At 44.6% G+C, this 27078-nt stretch overlaps 1 protein-coding gene across 1 annotated transcript in view; it reads right to left on the bottom strand.

The window, feature by feature from the left end:
* Positions 1–27078, bottom strand: part of VIPR1 (vasoactive intestinal peptide receptor 1) — a 178998-nt gene that overhangs the window by 71610 nt on the left and 80310 nt on the right. The window contains exon 3 of the mRNA XM_050942699.1: positions 13999–14106. Within this exon, the coding sequence (XP_050798656.1) occupies positions 13999–14106 (108 nt within the window). The remainder of the gene's footprint in view (positions 1–13998; positions 14107–27078) is intronic.

A 27078-nucleotide genomic window follows, 5' to 3' on the forward strand; every position in this document is an offset into this window, starting at 1 on the left:
TGGCACATGTGCCAAAGGCGGCATGCGAGCTGATTTTCAGTGGCATTCACACTGCCTGGGTCTTGTCCACCCATCTGGAGGGCTCTGCATTTTAATTTAATCTTAAATGAAGCTTCTTAAACATTTTAAAAACCTTATTTACTTTACATACAACAATAGTTTAGTTACATATTATAGACTTCTAGAAAGAGACCTTCTAAAAATATTAAGATATATGACTGGCATGTGAAACCTTAAATTAGAGTGAATGAATGAAGACTCGGCACACCACTTCTGAAAGGTTGCCGACCTCTGTTATAGAGGCACTATACAAATGCATTTAACAAAACAATGGGCATTTTGCTTGCCAAAGTTTCCAAGAAGTCTGACAAATGCAGTGTGATGGGCTTGTTACGAACAAATTGCAAAGGTCTAAGGCCACAACACACTTTAAGCACCCAAAGCCACCTATCTCCTCAATTACATTGTGTGGTGTAGGATAAAAATATGAAGGTACAAATCCACATTCATCTACAGATCTGGGGTCTGATTCTGCACTGCCTGGCGCCTTCTTTATCATTTACATCTATGCACAGTGAGTGTATCCCTTTGCGTTACAGCAGGTCACAATTTTTCAATTGATTTGTTTTCACCAAAAATTACCATCTCCCCCCACAAAATAATGAAAATGTTACCTAAAATGTTAAAATGTTATTTTTTAATATTTCTGTTTTTTTCTATGACAGTGAAATTTTTTTTTGCTCAGTTTCCCTTTCTTTCCTCCTCCATCTCACCCGTTTCCCTTCGCCCCCTCTCCTATTTTAGTGGCAAAATAGAAGGAGGACTAAAAAGGGGGGAAATGGAAAGAAATAATAATAATAATTAATAATCAACACCTGCCCCCAAAATGATAATTTTGTAAATCAACATTTTTAAGTGAAAAAAAGAAATGGCGAAAGTTTTCAAATATATGAAAAATTCTCCCTTTTGCAAGGCTGGGAACGAATATTTCTATAAACAAAATAAAATAATCAATTTTACACCCACTATACACAAGAGTAAACAACTAAGCTCTTGGAAAGCAATGGAGACTCCGACTCTGAGACCCCGATCCTGTCATGAGTTACTCAAACGCTTGCATTTTACTACCTTGAGCAGCTCCTTTGATTTCATAAGGCAACTCACAGTAGTAAAGTTAAGCACGTGCCTAAGTGGTTGCAGAATCAGAGAATTAATCTCATGCTGGGTCCTTTGCTTTGCATAGACACTTGTAAGTGTGGTGGGGTGTTTGTGGGGCAGGGGAGGGGAGTAGCCACTAACAGAAACTGACTCAAATCTGATGGGCCTTCTCACATGATGTTCAACTTGGCAAAGTTCTTTCCTGTATAATGAAGACAGATAATGATATGTGGGATTAATCAGTTCTGCAGTACAAACAGAAGTGCAGAGAGAGGATGCAGTTTCCAAAGAAGTGCCGTGCTGCAGGTGTGTTTTGACAGATTTAGTTACTTCCTGTCAATCATTCTAGGCTTGCTAAAAAGTGCTTAGGAAGAAGCACAAAATAATATGATGTGCGCCTTGAAGACAGGCTCCCAGGACAACTGGGCTGAATGCATTGAAAATGACTTCTGGCACATCATCAGATGAAAAGGGATGACAAAAAGATTTCATAAGGCTCTTCAGTTACTTCCATTGGACTGAAAAAATCAAGGGGTATGGAGGAAAGATCTATTTGAAACCCAAAGCAGAACAGTACAGCAAGGTTTGGAGAGATTTAACAAGACGCATTGAAACAAATATTTCATATCTTAAGGTGACCTACTGGGATTTAAAAAGTCTATGATTCTCTCAGGTAAGGTCTGTGACCTCCTGTCTCTGCTAATTTAAAGCACTGCCAAATAACTACTTTTTTGCCCTCCTGGATAATTTAAAGCCACAGGGCCAGATTCTGATTTCTGTTATGCTGGTGTAAAACTGAATTAATAGCTGCCATGACTGGAATTACTTGGGGTTACAAGATGGCAAGACAGCAGAATTTGGCCCAAAGGTTATGTCTACAGTTGGAATCATAGAATATATCAGGATTGGAAGGGACTTCAGGAGGTCATCTAGTCCAACCCCCTGCTCAAAGCAGGACCAATTCCCAACTAAATCATCCCAGCCATGGCTTTGTCAAGCCTGACCTTAAAAACCTTGAAGGAAGGAGATTCCACCACCTCCCTAGGAGTGGTGACACTGTCTAGCCATTCTGAGTATGTACTTATGGGGTTCAGGTGGGGTGATAATTGGGGTGGCTAACCTTTGCCACTGCTACCCATGCTACACCAAACTAGCACAAGTAAGTCTACGCAAGCTGGGAATCAAACCCCTACCTCCACGTATGGACATAGCCTTAGATAGAGGGTAAAATTTCCAAAAGGGCCTAAATGGCTTAGGTACTCAAGTCTCACTGATCGTCCATGAGACTTAGGTGCCTAATGGTTAGTCCCCACGGTGAACAGTTAGTCCCTATACTGGCAAAGCCACCTAGTGGAGACCCAGCTTAAACTGCCAAAATGTGTTCTGCCAGCATAGTGAAACCACCTCCCTGAACTACATAAGCCAGGGGTCCCTAACACGGTGCCCGCAGGGCACGGTGTCATGGCATCCGCTGGGGTGTTTAAGTGCGCCCGCGTACTGGCCGGTGGACGAGCATCCACTGAAATGCCACTCATGTTGGTGTGTAGGGTACGGGCAGTTACATGCCCCAGTGAACAGCAAGCTGCATCCATACCAGGTAATCACATGAGTTAACTGTGATTAATCAGCAGCCCTACTCAAGACACCAAAACCAGCACAGACTATGGGTAGTACAAGGAAGATGTCTGAGGCATGATCACTATTTAACAGGTCAGCTGCCATAACACATTGGTGAGAATGCAGTGAGTAATCTTGCAAAATTCAAGGTGGGTCAGAGTACATATCAAAGTGGCGTTTGCTGGTCAGACTGTCTATGACAGATCAGGCTAGCCTCCAGAACAATTTACCAAATATCTTCTGGTGCAATTTCTCTTTCTTGCAAAGAATATATTTCACTGTGCAATGGCTTCCGTCACCAATGTGACTGGTCACCTTGTTGTGACAGTGTCTCTGGAATGACCACCCGCTGGACATAGTACTTCTAGATATGATGTGAAATTGGTAGCACGTTGGCTCTCACTGGTTGGTTGTGCTCTCTAGAACCTATCACTTGGTGGTTCCCCACCTCCACCCAAGAATATTGGGGATCACCTGTATAATGGAGAGAGCTACCATGAACAATTTGGCTAATAGCATTAATTATTTTATTTTCCACTATCTATTATTCCAATTTTAATTTACCAGTTCTCCCAATGGTAAAATTCTCCCCTCCCCCCATGCAGATCTAGGACCTAGAACCACTCGTGACAAATGTGAAGCACGATATTTCAGGAAGGTCAATGAGATCATTGGAAAGGACGAGCAACAGCAATAAGAGAAGAGGGACACTGCATACTTATAATGAGAAGGAGGAAAAACAGAGGTTGCATTTATTGTGGTGGGAGAAAGGGACATGACTGAAGTCTCCAAGAGGCTCTCCAGAGGATAATGTGAGTTGAGAGAGCTAAACTATTAGAGCTAATGATAATGTACAGGACTTGGAGGGCCAATACAGTACAAGCAAAGAGCAGCTGAAAAGATCATTTAGGCATTGTATTTTTAGATGGAGAGAGGTCAGTTTAGGGTACTAGCAGGAGGAACTAAGGTAACCAAGAAGACATATTAGACAGTTAGGCCTGAATGCACATAAGGAGTTAGGTATTAGTTTCTCCCAAATGAAACATATGACAGACAGAAAGAGAGGAAAAAAGCATGAGAATCACTCTACAGTAGGATGGGTAGAGCACTCACCCAGGTGTGGGAGACTCAGGAGCCAATTGTGTTACTCCTATGACTCTTTAATTACTTACCCAGAATGCAACAGCCAGAACATAGCTCAGTGGCTTGAGCATTGGCCTGCTAAACCCAGGGTTGTGAGTTCAATCCTTGAGGGGACCACTTAGGGATCTGGGGCAAAAATCAGTACTTGGTCTTGTTAGTGAAGGCAGGGGGCTGGACTTGATAACCTTTTGGGGTCCCTTCCAGTTCTATGAGATAGGTACATCTCCATATAAACATGGAGACAGCTAAATGAGTATCACATCAGAATACACATAGCCCAGTAGTTAGAGCACTTAGCTGAGAAATGGCAGATCCCAGTTCAAATCCTTTCTCTCCACCAGGTGCGGGGTGGGGTGTCCCCCGTATCCCAGGTGAGTACTCTAATCACTGGGCTAGAAGTTATAAGGGAGGCCCTCCTCCACTTCCTGCCCCCCATTGCTTGTGTGATCTCACCTGAAGGACTGATCCAGTAGGGGGCCTGTGAGCATGCTTCTTGGATCAGGTTCCACATGTGACTTAGGCAGTTGAATGCCCATCTTCCCCTGGTTTATGAAATGCTCTGGAACTTAGGTGTCTGGATCCCTAGAAAGAGGCCCCAGTCCCAGTGCACATGAAATGTATAATGTGAATGCACATCGGAAAACATAATCCCAACTATACATATAAAATGATGGGGTCTAAATTAGCTGTTACCGCTCAAGAAAGAGATCTTGGAGTCATTGTGGATAGTTCTCTGAAAACATCCACTCAATGTGCAGCAGCAGTCAAAAAAGCAAACAGAATGTTGGGAATCATCAAGAAAGGAATAGATAATAAGACAGAAAATGTCATATTGCCTCTATATAAATCCCTGGTATGCCCACATCTTGAATACTGCATGCAGATGTTGTCGCCCCATCTCAAAAAAGATATATTAGAATTGGAAAAGGTTCAGAAAAGGGCAACAAACAAAAATGATTAGGGGTATGGAACAGCTGCCATATAAAGAAGGGTTAAAAAGCCTGAGAATTTTCAGCTTGGAAAAGATATGACTGGGGTGGGGAGGATACGATAGGAGTCTATAAAATCATGACTGGTGTGGAGAACATAAATAAGTAAGTGTTATTTACTCCTTATTACACAAGAACTAGGGGTCACCAAATGAAATTAATGGGCAGCAGGTCTAAACCAACAAAAGGAAGTATTCCTTCTAACAACGCACAGTCAACCTGTGGAACTCCTGGCTAGAGGATGGTGTGAAGGCCAAGACTATAACAGGGTTCAAAAAAGAACTAGATAAGTTCATGGAGGATAGGTCTGTCAATGGTTATTAGCCAGGACGGGCAGGTCTCCGCCACGAATGCTGCATTGGCACCGTTGCAGCGCTTTCATGAAGATGCTCTAAGCTGTCGGCTTAGTTACTCCACCTCCGTGAGAGGCGGTAGCTATATGGTTGGAGAAGCTCTTCTAGCAACACAGCACTGTCTAAACAGGGGTTAAAGGTCAGTACAACTACGCTGCTCAGGGATGTGGATTCTTCACACCCCAGAGTGATGTGGTTATACCGAAGTCAGTGTGCAGTGTAGATCTTAGTATGCACAGTATTGGCTACGTCTACATTGGTGTAATTCCCAGCTCGGGTAGCCCTACCTATGCTAGCTCTGATCGTGCCAGCGTGCTAAAAATAGAAGTCTCTCTGTGGCGCAAGTGGTGGGATGGGCTGTCCACCCTGTGTGTGTCCTGTCTGAGGCCCTAGGTACATTTCCTCAAGCTGGAAATGATAGCTCTAATTCCGGTGTAGCCAGACTCACTGATGATTTCTTGTTCAAGAAATGGCATGGAGAAGTTTGTGGTTGGTGTCAGCGACTTTGGATTACAGACATAAAGAAAGCTAGAATATTCTAGTGCAATGAAAGTGAGTAATGCTCTTTAATACAGGAATGTGACAAATGATATTTTTGTCCATCCTTTCCAAGTGCTAATGATGAATGTCATGAAATAAAGCAGCTCTGCTGAGTTTGTGAATGGCGTTAAGACCTTAGTGTCAGATGAGATAAACGCAGAGCGAGGCATTTTATGGTTTCCATCTTTTATCTGCCACAAGTCAGGATATGAGACACTGGAAGAAAACATTTCTTTATCAAGGAGGAAATTTCAGGCACTAAATCTTTGCTTCCTAATATTTCCACTCTAACTATAAACACAGATGGCTCTGATTCTCCACTGCCCTTCACCTTGTGTTAGCATTCATATTACTGCAAAGGGATTCCAGAACAGATATAAAATGCTACCAAGTTATTAATTTCCTCATTGGCTTTTCTGTAGCGCTCGTCACTGTGCTGTGAGTGCTTCACAATCCTCCACAACACAATTAGCTTCACAGCACACCTGGACTCAGGAGATATGCATTCAATTCCTGGCTCTGCTACAGAATTCCTTTGTGACCTTGGGCAAGTCATTTAATTTCTTCTTCAGTTAACCACCTGTAAAATGGGGATAATATTGCTTCCTTTCTCCCACTCTTAGTCTGTTTTGTCTATTTAGACTGTATGCCTTTAATACCAGGGACTGTGACTTAATAAATGTATGTGCCACCTCCAGCATAACTCATCATCTCAAATGAGGCCTGCAGGGGTTCCTGTAATGAAAATAATCAATAACAATGCAAGCAGCAGACTCATTATTACTTTGCCCATGAGTCAAGATTTGAAGTCAGCTTTCCAGAACTGCTAGACCAGTGACTTAACCCACTTTCTCTTTTGGCTTCTTGTGCTTATCACTTGTCAGGTTATCACCTCTGCTGGGGGCCAAATTTTATGTCTGATATTAAAGAGATTTTATTACATACAACAGATGCTTGTCTGTTTATACATCAGATAATTAATTAACTAGAGGCCCAGATTGTCTTGTGTAACAACGATTTTATTACATACGCTGATTTAATTTTCATGGCATAATTGTAATACTAGAGGGTTTTACTGAAAGCCATTTTGAATCACTAATCTAGAGTCATTTTCCCCAGAGGAGAGAAAAGATGAAGTATGATCTAGTGGTTAGGGTACTTCCTTGTTACGTGGGAAATGTGGGTCCGAGTGCCTGATCTGCCACAGACTTCGTGCTATGGCATGTCACATTGCTTCTCTGTGGCTCACTTCCTTATCTGTGACAATAACACTGCCTAACCTCACAGTGGTGTTGTGAGGATAAATACTTGAAAGATTGTGAGGCACTCAGATATTAGAGTCATGGGGATCACAGAAGTACCAGAGTTAGATAGCTGGTGAATGCCTACTGAGTGAATGTCAATACATTCATTTCCCTTCAGTAGAGAGAAGTTGTCCTAGTGATGCAATGACATTTATATTGTGTCCAGGCAGAGCTGGATCCAGAAAAATCCTGTTACCCCAAAACACAGACATATGAGTTAGTTAATGGAAATCAGGAATTTCCCCACCAATTTATGCATGTGTTTATATTAGCATCCAACGGTGCAGTATCCCAACATCTATTTGGCCCTTCTTCCAAATCAGTAGCTGGTGCCATCTTGAAATTATATCCACAGAAGTACAGATCTCTCTGACAATGTACGTTCTTATACAGGAGCCCACCACCATGACATCTAAGTCCCCAGACAGTGGGAAAAAAACAATCTTTGCAAATGGTTGCTGCAGTTACAGCATTCCTTGAACTATTTCTGCTTGGAAACAGTGGCCCAGTTCTGCACACTGACATCAGTGCAGTCCCCAGAGAAACAGAGAGCAGAACTTAGAGTAGTAGGATGTGGCTCAGTGATTGTATGTATATCACCCAGCAGCCTCTAATCCATATAAATGACAGCTATTAAGACGATCTGGCCTATGTATTGCTCCAACCACATGGCCTCCATTGGGCCCCTGCAGAGGCTCTCAAGTTTCATTCCATCAAGGCCATGTTTCTCATCCTCATCTTCAAGGCTCATCATCAACTCTACCTGTCCACTCTTGTCTCTGACTGCATCCTCCTCACACTTCCTCGGCTCCAGCAATGGTGCCAGTCATAGCTGCTCATTTGTCAACTGTGTGCACCAACAACCCCCACCATGCCTTCTTCCACACCGGCCCTCACACAGGAATGCCCAAGCTGGCAGGCCACTCCTCCTTCAAAATCTCTCCTCCCTGCCACAGTGGCCTGGTCTAGACTAGTCTGTTATTTCGGAGTTAATTCAGAAAAAAAAAAATCCGTCCACATGACCAACCGGCTTTTTCAATTTAAAGAGTTATTTAAACAGATTTCTGTATTCCACCTTGGCAAGTGAAGTAGCACTTAAATCAAGATTGCAATCCCAGGTTAAAGGTATTGTGGACGCAATTAAACGTTATTGGCCTCCGGGAGCTATCCCGGAATGCTCCCTTGTGACCACTCTGGATGACACTCTCAATTCCAATGCACTAGCCAGGTGTTCAGGAAAAGCCCCAGGAACTTTTGAATTTCATTTCCTGTTTGGTCACCATCAGCACATGTGACCGTCAACACAGTCCACCATCACAGGCGACTATGCAGAGTCCACCATCACAAGAGATCACGTAGTCCTGGATTTGCAGACGAGCTCCAGCATGGTCCAAATGGGAGGTACTGGATCTCATCGCATGTTGGGGAGGCGAGTCTGTTATGGCAGAACTACGTTCCAAAGAAAGAAATGCAAATACGTACACTAAAGTCTCCAGGGCCATGACAGAAAGAGGCTACTCCAGGGACATGCAACAGTGTCATACAAAAATCAAGGAGCTCAGGCAAGCGTACCAAAAAGCCATGGAGGCGAATGGTGGTCTGGGTCACAGCCCCATACATTCCGCTTCTACCGTGAACTCCATGCAATTATCGGGGGTGACGCCACCACTACCCCACCGTCCGTGGACACCTGCAAGGGGAGAGTTTCACAGAGCGAGGAGGAAGAGTCATTGGAGGATGAAGGAGGAGGAGGATGACTACGACAGTGCACAGGTGGCAAGTGGGGAATCCGTTTCCCCCCCTCGCCAGGAACTATGCTTAACGCTGGAGCCAATAGCCTCCCCCTACTCCCAATGTGGGCTCCCAGACCATGACCCTGGAGAAGGTACTTCTGGTGAGTGAGAGCCTGATTGGCGCCATGCGGTGGAGGGCAGGAACCTAGCTGCACTGGGCTGTTCGCGTATAATTTAAAGGGCTCATCCCTGCTCAGAACCTCATCGGAGCCACACGGTGGGCAGGTGGGGTTTGGTGTTGTGTGAAGTGATCATCCCAGAGATCCTGCAGGCTCTCCTTTATGGCAAACCCACCAGGCATTGCTTCCTACGGGAAAGAGGTCCCAGTAGTTTGAAAACATCGAAATGAATATAGAAGAAGAAGAACCCCGCGTACCCCTAGGCTGCCTGCAAGCTGAATTCTGTTGCCCGGCCGTGTGTGATGGCTCACTCACACCAAAGTGTCCCCTTTATTCTCTGAAAGGTATATTTTAAAATACTACCCTCCCTTTTTCTCCTCCTGCAGGTACAAATGTTTCAACGCGGCCCCTACCTACTAGGTCCCAGAGGTTGGTCCAGAAAAAATGAACTCGGGAAGACTTGTTCACGGAGCTCATGCAGTCCTCTCGCACTGATTGCCTCCGTGCATTCAGCTGGGCCCTAACAATTGCAGAGTCCAGTAAAGCATTACAGGAACACGAACAGAGAAGGGACGCGCGTGATGAGAGCAGGCAGGATGCTATGGTCAAGCTTACGGGGGAGCAAACGGACATGCTCCGTTGTATGGTAGATCTAATGCGGGAAAAGCAGCAAGACCACACACTGCTGCTGCAGCCCCTGTATAACTGCCCTCCCACCTCCCCAAGTTCCACAGCCTCCTCACCCAGATGCCCAAGAACACGAGGGGGGAGGCTACGGGGACCCACACACTCAACCCCAAAGGATTGCCCAAGCAGCAGAAAGCTGGCATATGCAAACTTTTGATTTGGTTTCTCGACTTGTCCTTCCCTCCTCCTCCACCCCCGCAATCCAACCTTCCCCCAGTCTGCCTTCTGATTTCTCTCAAAACTGACATACTGTACCCTGGCCAGTCATGAAACTGGCTTTCAAAGCTTCTCTGATGCGCAGCACTCCCTGCTGCGCTCTTCTAATCTCCCTGTTGTCTGGCTGTGTGAAATTGGCCACCAGACGAGTTGCCTCAACCTCCCACCCTGCCTTAAAAGTCTCTCTCTCACTCTCACAGATATTGTGGAGCACACAACAAGCAGCAGTTACAATCGGAATATTGGTTGTGCTGAGATCTATCCGAGTCAGTAAATTGGGCCAGCGCCCTTTCAAATGTCCAAAAGCATCTTTTACCACCATTCTGCACTTGCTCAGCCTATAGCTGAACTGCTCCTTACTACTATCCAGGGTGCTTGTGTATGGCTTCATGAGCCATGGCATTAAGGGGTAGGCTGGGTCCCCGAAGATAACTATAGGTGTTTCAACATCCCCAACAGTAATTTTCTGGCCTGGGAAGTAAGTCCCTTCCTGCAGCTGTTCAAACAGAGGAGAGTACCTGAAGATGCAAGCATGATGCACCTTTCCCAGCCATCCCACGTTGATGTCGGTGAAATGTCCCTTTTGCTCCACCAGTGCTTGCAGTACCATGGAAAAGTACCCCTTGGGGTTTATGTACTGGCCGCCCCGGTGTGCCAGGGCCAAGATAGGGATATGTGTTCTGTCTATTGCCCCACCGCAGTTAGGGAATCCCAGTGCATTAAAGCCATCCACAATGGTCTGCATATTTCCCAGAGTCACTACCCTTGATAGCAGCTGGTCAGTGATTGCGTTGGCTACTTGTAGCACTGCAGCACCCCACAGTAGATTTGTCCACTCCAAACTGATTCCCCACACTGTCGGGCGTTGCAAGCTTCCACAGTGCTATGGCCACTCGCTTCTCAACGGTGAAGGTAGCTCTCATTCTGGTGCCTTTGCGCTTCAGGGCAGGGGACAGCAAGTCACAAAGTTCCATGAAAGTGGTCCCACACATAAGCAAGTTTCGCAGCCTTTCAGAATCATCTCAGACCTGCAACACTATGCAGTCCCACCAGTCTGTGCTTGTTTCCCAGGCCCAGAATCGGCATTCCACGGCAGGAACCAGGCCCAATGCCACCATGATCTCCCAAGCACCACGTGCCAGGCTTCTAGGAACATCTGTGTCCATATCCTCATCAGTATAGTAATTGCGCTGTCGTCGTTTCCTCGTCCGGTTTTGCAGGTACTGCACATAGTGCTGGATAATACATGAAGTATTTACAACGGTCAAAACTGCAGCGGAGATCTGAGTGGGCTCCATGATTGCGGCGCTATGGCGCCTGCATGGGTAATCCTGGAAAAAGGGTGTGAAATGAGCTGTTTGGTTCAAGATGGCCAATAAAAGGTGGTAAATGGTTGTCTTCTGTAGCTTTCACAGAGTCGGGAAACTCATTAGAGCTGCAAGAGCAGGAGAGCAGAGTTTGCAACAGAAATGTGAGCAGAGTTTGCAGCAGAAGCTGTGCGGCTCTGTTCATGATAGCCAAAAAACAGCAGGGACTTGTTGTCTTCTGTAGCTTCTACGGGAGCCCAGGACAGACAACATGGAAAAAGTGGCAGAAGCTTCATGGTAGCCAAAAAAAGGTGGGAAATGGTTAGATGAAAGAGTAGATAGAAAGACGAGAGGACATGCGAGGTGGATTCATAGTACCAGGAGATAGGTGATGCACCGTACTGCACCGTCTGCTGGTAGTATGGTGTCTGCCGTAGCTTTCACGGAGGGAGGAGCGAGTGACGGTACACACCTCGAAACACCTGTGAGAATGTTTTTGCCCCATCATGCACTGGGAGCTTAATCCACAATTCCAATGGGTGTCAGATACTGCGGGAACTGAACTACCACAGTGCACCGCTCCGACATTCAATGCTAGCCTCGGTACTGTAGACGCACTCCGCTGAATTCACACGCTTTAGTGGGGACATACAACAACGAATGTATAAAATCACTTCTGAAAATTTGAATAAAATAAGTTTGAATTAATTTCATATTGTAGATGTACCCAGTGTCTCTGAGAAATCAGGCTGTTAACTGCCTGAGGGGCAGCTGGGATAGTTGGTACTTACTTCATTTGTTTACAATGATTGGGGAGAGGGGGTATTGCAAGTATGTATCCAACTTGTGTGTATTTCAAGGTACGCATCCTCTCTAGTCCATTACTGAACCTTTGTGTCAGGGCTTTGTCACAGGATGGGCTCCTATACACTGGATTCCTCTTTGCAGGTAGTCCTCATGCTTTCTTATGTACGTTCACCACAGTGTACTTTATTTATCCTGTCTTATGAAGCTTCATGTCCCATTATCGTAAGGCTTTCCGTAAGCTTCAATGTACCCGCTAGGCACAGGGTGGGGAGGTAAAAGGGAAGGGAAGTCTCACCTCCCTGAGTTTCTGGTCTTCTTTGCCCTTCCTTCCAGCCTCCTTGTCTTCCAATTAACAATCCCCAGCTGATGAGCTGAATACGCTTGTTAACCACACAAAAAGAACAGGAGTACTTGTGGCACCTTAGAGGCTAACACATTTATTTGAGCATAAATTTGTTAGGCTCTAAGGCGCCACAAGTACTCCTGATCTTTTTGTGGATACAGACTAACACGGCTGCTACTCTGAAGCTTGTTAACCAGTTAATCACCCAGATCTAATCAATTATTTCCCTATTTGGCCCAGGTGGGCATGCTCACAGTGGTGAGCCAGCAATAAGCTACTCCCACTCTGTCACTTGCTGGTTTAAAATTTTCCATAAAAAAGGCTTTTCAGTGGAAAGCTGGGTCTTCAATTAAACACAAGTTTCAAGAAAAGCATCTGCTTCCTGTGGAGAATTAAGATTTTAGTAAAAAACCCAAATGCTTAAAGCCCAAATATTTATTTCAAAACTAGAAATATTTTGATTTGAATATGCTGCTAAAGTGTCTTTTGGAAGTTGTAATTCAACTGTCTCACGTCCCCCATCTCTTCTCTGGGCCAGGCTCCTTGGCTGGACCACATCTCCCATGATGCATTATTGCCAAGGACTCACATGATACATTGCCTCCCCCTCCATGAGAGAAGATTGTGGAGCATCATGGGAGATGAAGTCTGACCTGGTCTCAAGAAGATAATGGGAGCATGAGGTACCCAAGCTACAACTCTCATGAAGTACTACAGCAACTTTTCTGAATTGTAGTTGTTCAGTTTTTGGATGGAATTTTTTGGTCTTCAAATTTTCACTTAATCCCCCACCCCATCCAAAAACAAACAAACCCTCAACATTTTTTGTGGAAAGTTTAGAAAGAAACTATTTTTGTCAACATTTTCCAAGGGGGAAAAAATATTTTTCTACTTTTGTATTCAACTTCTTAGAGTGAGATTTTCAAAGTGAACAGTGTTGGCTCAACTCTTTTCTCATTGAAGTCATTGGCTAAACTCCCATTAACTTCAATGGGAGCAGAGTTAGGCCAATGTTCAGCGATAATCCCATCCATGGAGTGAAAGGTGCAGGGACTCTGTCTTTGTACGTTTTATATAGCACCTAGCAAAATGGAGCGCCATCTGTGACTGGTGTCTCTGGTCTCTACTGTAATGTAAAGAAACAATGGAAAATAATAACTGTGAATCCATGTCAGTGGACTGGATATTTGGGCCTACCAGTGAGGAGATAGCTAAAAGGGTGTAGTCAAGTAGGTTCGTTACTCAACTATTTACCTACTTCTAACTGATAAAGAATCATAGAGTTTAAGGCCAGAAGGGACCATGAGGTCACCTAGCCTGATCTGTGTGTCCTTGGCTATTAAACTCCACCCAGTTATCAATAACTTTTCTTAGCTTAGAGCATTACAGCCCTCGACTGGCTACAGTGTCTCATTTTCAGACAGGCTGAGCACCCACAACTCCAGCTGAAGTCAATGGGGAGTAGCACATGTCCATTACCTCTGAATAGTCATCACGGATTATTTCAACTTTAATTTTCACACAATAGCATGATCGCCATTCACCAGAAGGAAGGCGGAGTGGATCAAGTTAGAAAATATGAAGCGACATTCATAGTAAATGAACTGTCTAATTTCACTTACCCAGAGAACTGGAGAAGAAGATAAAATATATGGGGCATGGCATCACCACAACTTCTCCCACTGCTGCTGAGGGCCAGCAGGTTATGTTGTCCCACATCCTTCCACAACCTACAGAAAGAGAAGAGAAAGAGATGACCATATTACAACATTCAGAGACTGCTCTGTCTGCGCTGTATGGAAAGTACACAGAGAAATCCTATGCAGGGCATGATTCATGGCTACCTTGCGAACAACCAGCTCTATCCAGTTTTCTAACTCTCTCAATCAAATCCCAAACCTGGATCAGAGGATTACAGAAGTTAGAGCTGGAAAAGACTGTTTAGATCCCTGAGACTACCCCAACGTTAGTGTACTATATACTGCTCTAAATGGAGGTTGACTCACAATACTACACTTGATCTTAGATGCAAACCAAAAAGGGATTTTAAAAATATGTGCGAAGACCCAGATGAGAGATTTAACTCTGACAAATGGAGAGGAAAGAGTGAAATAATTTGGGATTATTTTCTTTAAACATGCAGTTTTCAATAACTTCAGTTTCAAGATACAGCATGTGTGGTATCAAATATTTTCTGGAACTGACAGGGAGATACAGGCCACATCTGCATAGGACTGAGACAAATCTGGGTTAATAGTGAGTGGTGCATTTTATAGATGGAAACACTAGAGATTCTCAGATTAAATCTCTTGCTCCCCTTCCAAATTATAGTACTTGATCTGAACACACCAACTCGTGCACAAGATGTGACTGCTTCTGTTCCTTTCTAACTCCCCCATTCCTTATGCCACTGAAACTGTCACTCACACAGGTGCAAAATTATGGTGGATGTGTTGGGTGGAAGGAGTAAATTATACCCCAGCAGATTTTTTTAAACCCCCAAAAGAGAGTCATGCAAGACATCCATGAAATCCATTTAGGACTTCGCTATTGCTACTGCTGTTTCATCTAAACTGATATGTTTTGTGGGAATAAACTGATTTCAGCAAAATTTTGATAGACTTTCATTTCAATGTGGAAATGTTTCATTTTGATGTGATCAATTCAACATAATTTGTTTTGACAGAGATGATGTTAAAATATTGTTTTTACTATGTTATATACTGTTTATTATACCATTTAATTTATAGATGTTACATTTAATTTTTAATATAAATATCAAAACTAAATTAAAGGAAATGTTTTGACACTATTGAAACAAGATATCCCGAAGATCCTGAACTGAACTTTTTTGGAATTTTTGTTTCCCTGAAAATTTCAAAATGTTTGCATTTTGTTCTGATTTTGAATGAAAAAATATATCAGAATTCCATACAGAATGCAAATATTATGATTATTATTAATAACAGATAGATAGATAGATACTGCAGCCATTTCCCTCTAGCAATTCTGTTCAAGAGTCACCATGATGTGGCATAGAACAATTCCCCAAAGGTTAGGAAAAGGCTGTGGTTAAGTCCAGTGTCCCAGAGGGTGGAACTGGATTGTAAAGAAAAAAAAGCGCTTAGTAAAACATGTTTCCAATAGTAAAAGGAACTCAGAAAACCACTGTCAAGGTATATTTCTTCAGTAAATATTACTGATGTGAAACAGGCCAAATGTTTTCACTCATGCTACCCAAGAGCCTAACTCCACAACTGATTCGCCAAGACTGCATCAACTCCATTGATACCTCAGATCAATAAAGAGAGAGCAAACAACAATGCTTTGAACAACCAGAAAGCCGAAAAGCAACCTCAACTCCCTTTGGAAGCTATAATCAAAGCTTTACCTTTGTTTTTACTGGGGTAAATGGAAATTTTCGAATGCACCTTTGAAGTGGGATTATTGGAGATTGTAAAGAAAATCACTGAGAATATCTTCTTCTTGTAACCTCCGCTTTCAGATTCTTTAACATACAATTTTCCAACTTTTAACATTAGCTACAAATCTCAGTTCTTCCCACGAAGTGGTGACCACTAGGGCCAAAGATAAAGACATCAGAATTCTACCCATGGAAAACAGATGGTTTCACAACAGAATCTCTCAACATCTAGAACTCTGGGCTTATCAACCTAGGTACTTACAATGTATTCACAACCACGGGACATATTATCTGAAACTCTGGACCAGGGGTCAGTAACCTTTCAACAGTGGTGTGCTGAGTCTTCATTTATTCACTCTAATTTAAGGTTTCGCTTGCCAGTCATACATTTTAACGTTTTTAGAAGGTCTCTCTTTCTATAAGTCTATAATATATAACTGAACTATTGTTGTATGTAAAGTAAATAAGGTTCTTAAAATGTTTAAGAAGTTTCATTTAAAATTAAATTAAAATGCAGAGCCCCCTTGACCTGTGGCCAGGACCCGGGCAGTGTGAGTGCCACTGAAAATCAGCTCGCGTGCTGCCTTTGTCATGCATGCCATAGGTTGCATACCCCCGCTCTGGACCAAGAGGGAATAAAATATAAAATACAAAATGAAAGTACTGGATGGCTTCCTAAAGGAGAACATTTTTGTTCTGAGCGTAGTTTAAATGTCTACATCTAATACTTACATTACAGTTCATTTGTTCTTGTTTGAAATGCAAGGCACAGAAAGAATCGATGCCTACATCCTTCAGTAAACAGATTTCGAGCTATACAGAGACAAGATATAGCTATAATGGCTATCCATGGGATAGCTTGCACTTATCATCACACATCTGACCACCTCACTTGTACTCTGTCCACAAACCCATCTCCTTTGGGACTGCTTCTGTCATTCCAAACCTCTGAGCAGCTTCTAATGCACATTAAGCTTTTGTAAAAAGATTAAGGTAAAACAAATCCAATGGCTGGAAGTTGAAGCTAGACAAATTCAAACTAGAAATAAGGTGCACATTTTCAACAGCTAAAGTAGCTTACCTAGAGTTGTGGTGGATTCTCCACCACTGGACATTTTAAAATCAAGACTAGATGTTTTTTGAAAAAAGATATGCTCTAGTTCAAACAGGAATTAATACAGGGAAGTCCTATGGCCTATGCGGTACATGAGGTCAGATTAGATGATCACAATGGTCCCTTCTGGCCATATAATTTATGTAAACAGCCTGTCAGAAAAAAATGTTTCCTTCTTTCTCCAAGAAAGAATTTTGCCTAAGAATACAGTGATCTGAGGACTGCAGCATTTTGTTCAGTTCTGCACCAGTGACAGTTCATAAGCAGGGCTAGGAACTGGTGCTAAGATCCTTTGGAAAGATTTCTGATCTCCTCTATGCGATACACAGCAAAGGGCTTTCATCCAGCGAGATCTTGGACATGCTTATGCATGGAAAAGTTGTTTTAGGCAATTTCTAGAGGTTTTAAAATCTCTTCTCTCTTCCTTCAAAGTCTGTCCAGGTGGACTTGTGATAATATTTGCCCAAAAACCCACTAAAGTCAATGGGGAGACACCTTTTGACTTCAATGAGCTCTAGATCAGGCCATTTGGGAGCCAATCTATACAAAGAGGTGACGGAACCTTCTTGTTTTCATTATTCTACCTATGTGTTAATCAAATGATGCTAAACAAGGTTTACCACTAAAATTGTTGGCTTTTTTTCCTGCCACACATGTAGCACCAGGGGCGGTTCTAGGTATTTTGCCCCCCCAAGCATGGCAGGCAGGCAGGCTGTTCGGCGGCTTGCCTGTGGGAGGTCCCTGGTCCCAAGAATTCAGCGGTAGCCTGCGGGAGGTCCGCCGAAGCCACTGGACCAGCTGACCCTCCACAGGCTTGCCACCAAAGGCAACCTGCCTGCCGCCCTTGCGGTGACCAGCAGAGCGCCCTCTGCGACTTGCCGCCCCAGGCATGCGCTTGGTGTGCTGGTGCCTGGAGCCACCCCTGTGCGGCACATACACAATTCATGCTGGGGAGATGCAAAGGTTTTATCAGCAGTTGCCGGAGATGATTTGCATTAGTCAGCCATGGCTTCACCTTTCATGAATAACGTGACCCTATTAAATTCGTGCTGACAAAACTTTTTCATAGTTTGAAGGTGAAATGAAACCACTACGATCATCTTGTCTGACCCCTGGCAAAACAGTGGTCAGGGAATTTCATCGAGTGATTCCCGTAGGGGAGGGAAACATTCCTTCCAACTATGTAAATTCACACTATAAATACATCAGACAGATAAGCACCAGGGAGGGAGAGGAGTTATTTAATTTAAGGGCCAATTTTGGCACAAGAACAAATGGATAAAAACTGGCCATCAATAAGTTTAGGTTTGAAACTAGATAAAGGTTTCTAACCATTAGAGTGAAATTCTGGAACAGCCTTCCAATGGGAGTAGCGGGGGCAGAAAATCGAACTTGTTTTAAGACTGATCTTGATAAATGTATGGAGAGGTTACTCATAGCCTCATAGACTCTAGGACTGGAAGGGACCTCGAGAGGTCATCGAGTCCAGTCCCCTGCCCTCTTGGCAGGACCAAATACTGTCTAGATCATCCCCAATAGACATTTATCTAACCTACTCTTAAATATCTCCAGAGATGGAGATTCCACAACTTCCCTAGGCAATCTATTCCAGTGTTTAACTACCCTGACAGTTAGGAACTTTTTCCTAATGTCCAACCTAAATCTCCCTTGCTGCAGTTTAAGCCCATTGCTTCTTGTTCTATCATTGGAGGCTAAGGTGAACAAGTTTTCTCCCTCCTCCTGATGACACCCTTTTAGATACCTGAAAACTGCTATCATGTCCCCTCTCAGTCTTCTCTTTTCCAAACTAAACAAACCCAATTCCTTCAGCCTTCCTTCATAGGTCATGTTCTCAAGACCTTTAATCATTCTTGTTGCTCTTCTCTGGACCCTCTCCAATTTCTCCACATCTTTCTTGAAATGCGGTGCCCAGAACTGGACACAATACTCCAGTTGAGGCCTAACCAGTGCAGAGTAAAGCGGAAGAATGACTTCTCGTGTCTTGTTTACAACACACCTGTTAATGCATCCCAGAATCATGTTTGCTTTTTTTGCAACAGTATCACACTGTTGACTCATATTAAGCTTGTAGTCTACTATGACCCCTAGATCTCTTTCTTCCATACTCCTTCCTAGACAGTCTCTTCCCATTTTGTATGTGTGAAACTGATTGTTCCTTCCTAGGTGGAGCACTTTGCATTTATCTTTATTGAACTTCATCCTGTTTACCTCAGACCATTTCTCCAATTTGTCCAGATCATTTTGAATTTTGACCCTGTCCTCCAAAGCAGTTGCAATCCCTCCCAGTTTGGTATAGTCTGCAAACTTAATAAGCGTACTTTCTATGCCAACATCTAAATCGTTGATGAAGATATTGAACAGAACCGGTCCCAAAACAGACCCCTGCGGAACTCCACTTGTTATACCTTTCCAGCAGGATTGGGAGCCATTGGAATGATGAAGTTGCCTACAATGGCAAATGGCCCATCCATGACTGCTATTACCAAATATCTCCAACAGTTGGAGATGAGACACAAGATGGGCAGGGCTCTGAGTTACTAGAGACCATTCTTTCCAAGGTGTCTGGCTGGTGGGTCTTGCCCACATGCTCAGGGTTTAACTGATCACCATATTTGGGATTAGAAAGGAATTTTCCTCCAGGTCGCACTGGCAGGGACCCTGGGGGTTTTTCCACTTCCCTCTGCAATGTGAGGCATGGGTCACTTGCTGGTTTGAACTAGAGTAAATGGTGGATTCTCTGTAACCTGAAGTCTTGAAAGATTTGAGGACTTCAGTAACTCAGCCAGAGGTTATGGGCCTGTTCCAGGAGTGGGTGGGAGAGATTCTGTGGCCTGCAGCATGCAGGAGGTCAGATCAGATGATCATGATGGTCCCTTCTGGCCTTAAAGTTTATGAGTCCTGATAACTTGTGGCTGAAAACGAGGGCATAACTTGTAGAAAGGCATCAACTGTTGACACAGGGCTTAGCACAATGGGGTCTTGTCTCACGACTGGGACTCCTAGGTGCTACATTAAAACAAATAAGTAATAATTTAAATGCTCCATGAGATGGAGAATTTACCACATCCCCATATAAACTGTTCCAATGATTAACTACTCTAGCCTATAAAAGTGACGTGACACTACCCTCATTGTTAAAAAGTTGCATCTTATTTAAAATGTTCGAACGCCAACTTGCAACCATTGGATCTTGTTATGCCTTTGTCCGTTGTGCCTTTGTTTCTAAGGCCTGGTCTACTCTGGGGGTGGGGTGGGGTGTCAATCTAAGATATGCAACTTCAGCTATGAGAACAGCAAAATTCAAACCCTTCACTTCCGTTTTCACTATATGTATGTATAAATATCTCCTGTCTGTGTGTTCCATTCTATGCATCCGAAGAAGTGAGCTATAGCCCATGAAAGCTTATGCTGAAATATATTTGTTAGTCTCTAAGGTGCCACAAGTACTCCTGTTCTATTTTCTCTATTGTTTCCAGTGTCCCTGGATGCAGTGTAAAGGCTAGTGGCTGCCGACCTCCCCTGCCCTGCCTTCGTCTCATCAATTCTTTTGATCTCATCGGCATCAACTCTGATGCAAAGCAAATACATCAGTCCAGAAGTTTGCATTTTAACTCTGCTTGGCCTCACATTCCCTTCGTGCGCTTTCGCCTGTCGCGTTGGCTTGCATCACCCTGGTGCTACAGGCAATAAAGGGATGCAGCAGGGAAAGTGATCTGCTACAGGAAAATAAGAAAGCCATTAGAGTACGTAAGGTACCAGCTACTACAGTGCTTTGCTTCCACTAATAATTAGCTCTTTGCAGCATGAAGATGCTAATTATTTCTTCTTCCAAGCCACCTCTGACATCCACGTTCTGTGGGAAATTAACTCAGCCACTTAGAGCAAGCAGAAAGGATTCCCAGACTGATCTTAATTATAAGATGCTTTCTTAGTGCATTATCATGCTTCCCCTCAATTTAGCCAGACACTGATTTTTTCCACTGGATGTGTAATCAACACTTACTAATAAAAAATGGTTTTGATTTGCATCTCTGCAACAGCTTTCATCAGAAGCTCCCAGGACACTTTACAAACATTGCAAAGGAAAAGAAAGAGAAGACTTTTGCTTCTTTATAATGCATAAAGATAGCTTGATTTTACTTTTCACCTGAGTAATATCAAGAACTTCATGTTTTCTCTTCCCTGTTTTTTACTCTAATGGTGGTCTCTGTGCAAGACCAGAGAACTGAAGAGGGAGAGTTGCAGGTCCCTTCATGGAGAGGGTGTTGAGTCTTTAACAAAGAGATCTTTTCTCCCAACTGTCTTTCAGGCATTTGAGTTAAATATGCATTAAGAGAAAGAAACAAAGCCAGATAGCTGTAAACAGATTAGTGCCCCACGCCCATCCTGTTTTCAGTGGATACTTTTTACACATTAGGATTCCATGAGTTTCCCTATCATCAATAGAGTCTTCCAAGAAAAGCAGGGTAGATTGCTAAGAAACAAGTGGAGAAATCAACTGTCTTTCACACTTTCTTTATATATCAGAGCAAAGATAAAAAAAAATGGTATTTTCCCCACCATTGCAGGTCATTTTTAATGAATTAAGCTTTAAAACATTCTTGCAAAATCAGTGTTTGCACCTAATTTAGAAATGGGTGAATTGAAACAAAGAGATGTCAAAGCTAAAAGCCAAGATTTGAGGGAAAAAAAAAGTTACCCAAAGTCAGGCTCCTTAACTCTCACCCAGTCACCTTCCCGGGTCATTTTCAAAAGCTCTGAGCATCTACCAACCAGTTACCATTAATTTCGCTGGGAGTCACGGTCTGAAAATCAGGCAGTTTATCCAGATTTCCAACATTAGGTTCTTATATCTGAAAAATCTAGCGTATGCCAAACGGGCACGACAAGTTAATGGTGGAGCTCTGAACAGAACCTGGGAGTCCTGGCTCCCCACAGAATGAATAGCCGAACTCTCCACTGAAAGCTCAGCTGACTTGCTCTTCTGTATCAACAATCCAAGTTACTGCCTATTAGGGTTGGTCTACACTACGGGGGAAAATCGATCGCAGATACGCAACTTCAGCTACATGAATAACGTAGCTGAAGTCGAAGTATCTAAGATCGAATTACTCACCATCCTCACGGCGCGGGATCGATGTCTGCGGCTCCCCATGTCGACTCCGCAACTCCGTTCGGGGTGGTGGAGTTCCGGAATCGATATAAGCGCGTTCAGGGATCGATATATCTCGTCTAGATGAGACGCGATATATCGATCCCCGAGCAATCGATTGCTACCCGCCGATATGGCGGATAGTGAAGACGTAGCCTTAGATATGCAGGGCAGAGATAGACTCATAGACTTTAAAGCAGAAGGGACCATCAATATCATCTAGTCTGACCTCCTGCATATTGCAGGCCACAATACCTGGCCCACCTACTCCTGTAACAGACCCCTAATCTCTGGCTGAGATACTGAAGTCATCAAATCATGTTTTAAAGACTTCAGGTTACAGAGAAACCACTATTTATACTAGTTTAAACCTGCAAGTGACCTCTGCCACATGCTGCAGAGGAAGGAGACCCCCACCCCCAGAGATCCTGTCAATCTGACCCAGGGGAAAATTCCTTCCCAAACCCAAATATGGCGACTAGTTACACCCTGAGCATGTGGGCCAGCTGAATGTCTGGGAAAGAATTGTCGTGTGCCAGGATGTACTGGCAAAGCCAGCCTGGCATAGAGGTGCAGTGCCTTGCTCTGGAGAGCGTTAGCAATGGCGTTATTGAGAGTAGGGCTGATTTTTCAATGTCTGACTTGTTCCTATTCTAAGGACACACACAACACTTCTGAGCCAGGCTTTCTAGTGCACGCAAAAAGGGGTCAGAGTGGTAGCCGTGTTAGTCCGTATCAGCAAAAATAATGAGGAGTCCGTCTGGCACCTTAGAGGCTAACAAATTTATTTGGGCATAAGTTTTCGTGGGCTAAAATCCAATTAATCAGATACATGGAGTGAAAATTACAGCTGCAGGCATTATTATACTGACATATGAAGAGACCCCCCATTACTAAGTGGGGGGGGGTCAGTGCTAAGGAGCCAATTCATTTAAGGTGGAAGTGGGCTATTCTCAACAGTTGACAAGATTACACCTTGATTACATTGGCCTCATTAGCACTACAAAAGTGATTTTTCCTCCCTTGGTATTCACTTCTTCTTGTCAACCGTTGAGAATAGCCCACTTCCATCTTAATTGAATTGGCTCATTAGCACTGACCCCACACTTGGTAAGACAACTCCCATCTTTTCATGTGCTGCGTATTTATACCTGCCTCTGTATTTTCCACTCCATGCATGTGATGAGGTGGGTTTTAGTCCATGAAAGCTTATGCCCAAATAAATTTGTTAGTCTCTAAGGTGCCACAAGGACTCCTCGGTGTTTTTACCAAAAGGGGTGATTGCAGGCACACCTGTTTAATATTCTCACAGGGGTTGTGCAAACAACGGGCCAAGCAAAGGACCATGGAGGAAAAGATCAAGTTGCTTGATCTTGATGGTTTCTTTATATAGATGCATCACCCAAACCAACCAACCGAATTTGAAATATGTTCTTACAGCAGGCACGGTCTATGTGTTAGGTACAAAGCAGCTGTCACATTGAATCAGAGCACAGACCCCTCTACTCTTGCATTCTGCCTCTAGCTAGGGCTATTACCAGATGCCTCAGAAAAGGGGATAAATAGTGCACCCTGTCTATTACAGCGATGGGGTTGGGGAAGTGCACTGGGGTGAAGAATTCCTTCCGGATGCTGCAGACAATCAGCTGAGACCCTGTGGGTGGAATGCACAAAGGTATTTAGCAGCCTCACCCCCATTTAAATCAATGGGAGTTAGATGCCCAACCCAAATGCACAGGGATCTGATTAGCCTCAGGCCATTTCCCTAGCACATATAGTTGCCAATGGACATTAGTAGTCATCAGATTATCCAATCCTGCTCTTTTCAGTTTGTCTTAGTGGCTTCTGTTGTAACAGGAGAAATCAAGACTGAGAATGAGGCGAAATGCAGGAGGGTATTTCTGAGCATACGGCTCTTTTATCATTAAAGTGTGGCTCACAGAGCCCCCCATGTGCCTCCACTCTCCACCTACCAGACTGGGGGTGGGGGGAAGCTCAACACCTCTGCCTTGCAGTGGTGTGGTGTGGTAGGGGCTTCTACCTAGCATGAAGCGGGGTCTTGAGGCTTCTGTCCAGCAAGGAGGGGGTCTTGGGGCTTCAGCCCTGCGGGGCGCACCTGCCAGAGCTTGGGGCTTCAGCAGGAGCAGGGCTGAAGCCCCAACCCACAGCTCCTGGCAGGCATGCCCCAGCTCTCGAACTTCTGAAGATTGTCATATGAGGCTTGGAGGGCCAGTAAGTTTGACCACTCCTGCTCTGGACTAATGTTACAGAGGGAAGGTACTGCTGCTGTGGAGATACACGTGAATAAAGAGAGAGTCAGGCAGACAGGAGGTATAGGACTCATACATCATGTTTCCCCATTCCTATGTTCAGGTCACCCTTTTCTTTCCATGTCATTGTGATACATCCCCATGGGAGAACTCTTCCATGTTAGTTACCTGAAAGCAGCCCTATCTATTGAGCAAGCTGAAGCATGCAGTTTACACCCTTCTGAGTCAGGTTGACAAGGCCAACATTTTCAGGAGTGGCTGGAGATTTGGGGTGAGATTTGGAGTAACATAGAAGACTTACGGGTACGGGGGCCCGGCTCTGGGCCACCAGAAGGGGCGGGGCCTCAGGCAGAGGGGGCGGGGCTGGGGGTCAGCATCCCCCAGCCACCCCATCCGCGCTGCCTCAGGGAGGCTGATCAAGGGTGCTCAGGTGCTTTCGGAGAAAGCGGGCTTGCTAAATTGTCATGCCAGACCCACAAAAACGGAGACATGCAAGATCACTAGTTGTCCCTGAAAATGCTGGACTAAGCCTTTAGTCAACATCATTCTAATGAATAGATTTTCAGGACAGAAGGGTCCTATGATCAGGCATCAGCCTCCAGCATGCCCATTGGTGGTCCTGCATGGCCCTGCAGCTAGGCAGCTCTCAGCTCCCTCTTGCTACCTGCAATCATTGACTCAGACCTGGCTCCTGAGAATAAGCTACCCCTTTGTGTGGGTCTCATTTATTGTCTCAGTATTAGCGACTTAAATCCAGCCCTTTGTCGGAGACTGGGATGTGGGCAGTCTGACCTAGTGCTTAGAGCTGGAGCCTGGCCTAATGGTTAGAACCAGAACAGGAAGCAGAAGACAAGCCAAGGATCAGAGCTGGACTCAGAAGCCAGGCAAGGGAGCAGCGCTGGAGCAGACTGGAATGAGATAGGAGCAAGTCTGGAACAAGGCTGGGAACAAGACAGATACAGAAGACATCGCAGCTGCAGATGTATGCATTGAGCAGCTGGCGACCTGCCATTGCTGCTGAGCTTAAAGCAGGCCTGTTGGTTCCTTGCAGCCAATGGGATGGGCTGGCCAATCAGGCAATTCTGACGACGCTCAGCTGGGCTCATTAACTGACCTGAGCCAGCTAGCCCCAGGCACAGCTGAGGGAATGCAAACCCATCTTTCCATCTTCTGACCCTGGGGCTAAGGCCAACGAGCCTCCTCCACAGGTTCGGGACTCCCCCACCCTCCTCCTGGAGCTGGATTATGCTTCAGGCCAGCTATAACCCTCAGTAAGCTTCTCCCCAATTGGCTCTGTTTTACACTCTCCTTTCACCTGTTGGCTGGGACAGGTGAGCACGTGGACACCCTCTTCCTGCTAGCTCCTCTGGGAGCGCCTCTCCTTAGAAACCTGCTCTCTTTTGGAGCACAGCCCTCCAACAGAGCAGTGGTAGCCTTCTATCAGGTCCAGGCACTCGCCAGTCAATTAGCTGCCAGCCAGCCACCTCAGCAGTTAATTATTTGCAAGTGGGCCAGGTTGGCTTTTTCTCCTTAAAGAAGCCCATCACAAATAGATTGGACCCCGACTCTCCTTCAAGGGGCCATCCACCTTACGATGAGAGTGATAACAATTAGTTACCCAAGTGTAGGACATTTTAGTAAGGTTATAGCCTACCTAATATATAGCATAGATTCCCAGCCAGCATCACAATCTTTCTTTTTTCCATAAGTCAAATATTTGTATTGCACCATGAAGTGACATACCCATCAGTTTATATGAACGGAAAACATTTCCAGGAACTGCTCTTACAGACTCCTCTTCCAATAACAAGAGCCAGGGGGCTGACCTTGGGTCTGATTCTAGAGTCCTTATGCCTGTTAAACCCCGACTGGCTACAGTGAGAGTTCTGCCTAAGCAAAGACTTCAATATCTAGTTCTCGCTTATTATAACCCCCAGTGCAGCCCACAGAGCAGAACAGCGGAAAGATTAACGAACATCTCTCCCCCAGCTCTGTAGTTGGGGGTGGATTTCACTGTCATCTGATGCTCAGCCTCCTGCCTGTATGAAGGCCAAATATTTACTGGCTAGTAAAGAAGACATCACAGCTGATGTTCTGCAAGACAGCCTTCATTCACAAATCTCCTTGAATACAAGTCTCAGTTAGATCCATCAGCTTGAAAGCCCTGTCCCCCAACCTGCACCCTCCACAGCTTCATGCCCCTATCTCTACATACCAAGTTCTCTAGACAACAGGCTATGTCGCTGCTGTGTTTTAAACTCAGAGCCCAGATCTACCAACTCCACTCATGGGGCTCACGCTACGGTGCTAAAAACAGCTATGGAGGTGTTGCAACTCTGCATGGAGCTTGGGCTCTTAAACCCTGAGATGGCGGTGGGCTTCAGAACAGCCGCTCCAGCCCGAGTCGCAATGACTACATGGTTGTTCTTAGCACTGCCGTGTGAACCCATGTCTGCAGACCTGGGCTCCGAGACTAGTTGCTGCACGTTTTTCAAACACAGTGTAAACTTACCCATGATAGGCTCCTTAGGCACTCCTAAGGCTAGGTCTATGTGAATAGCGTAGCTGAAGTTGGAGTATTTTAGGTCGATTTACCTGGCCGTGAGGATGACGGCGAGTCGACCGCTGCCGCTCCCCCATCGACTCCGCTTCCACCTCTCGCTGTGGTGGAGTTCTGGAGTTGACGGCAAAGCGATCGGGGATCGATCTATCGTGTTTATT

The sequence above is a fragment of the Gopherus flavomarginatus genome, chromosome 2, assembly GCF_025201925.1.
Source record: "Gopherus flavomarginatus isolate rGopFla2 chromosome 2, rGopFla2.mat.asm, whole genome shotgun sequence".
Taxonomy (NCBI): domain Eukaryota; kingdom Metazoa; phylum Chordata; order Testudines; family Testudinidae; genus Gopherus; species Gopherus flavomarginatus.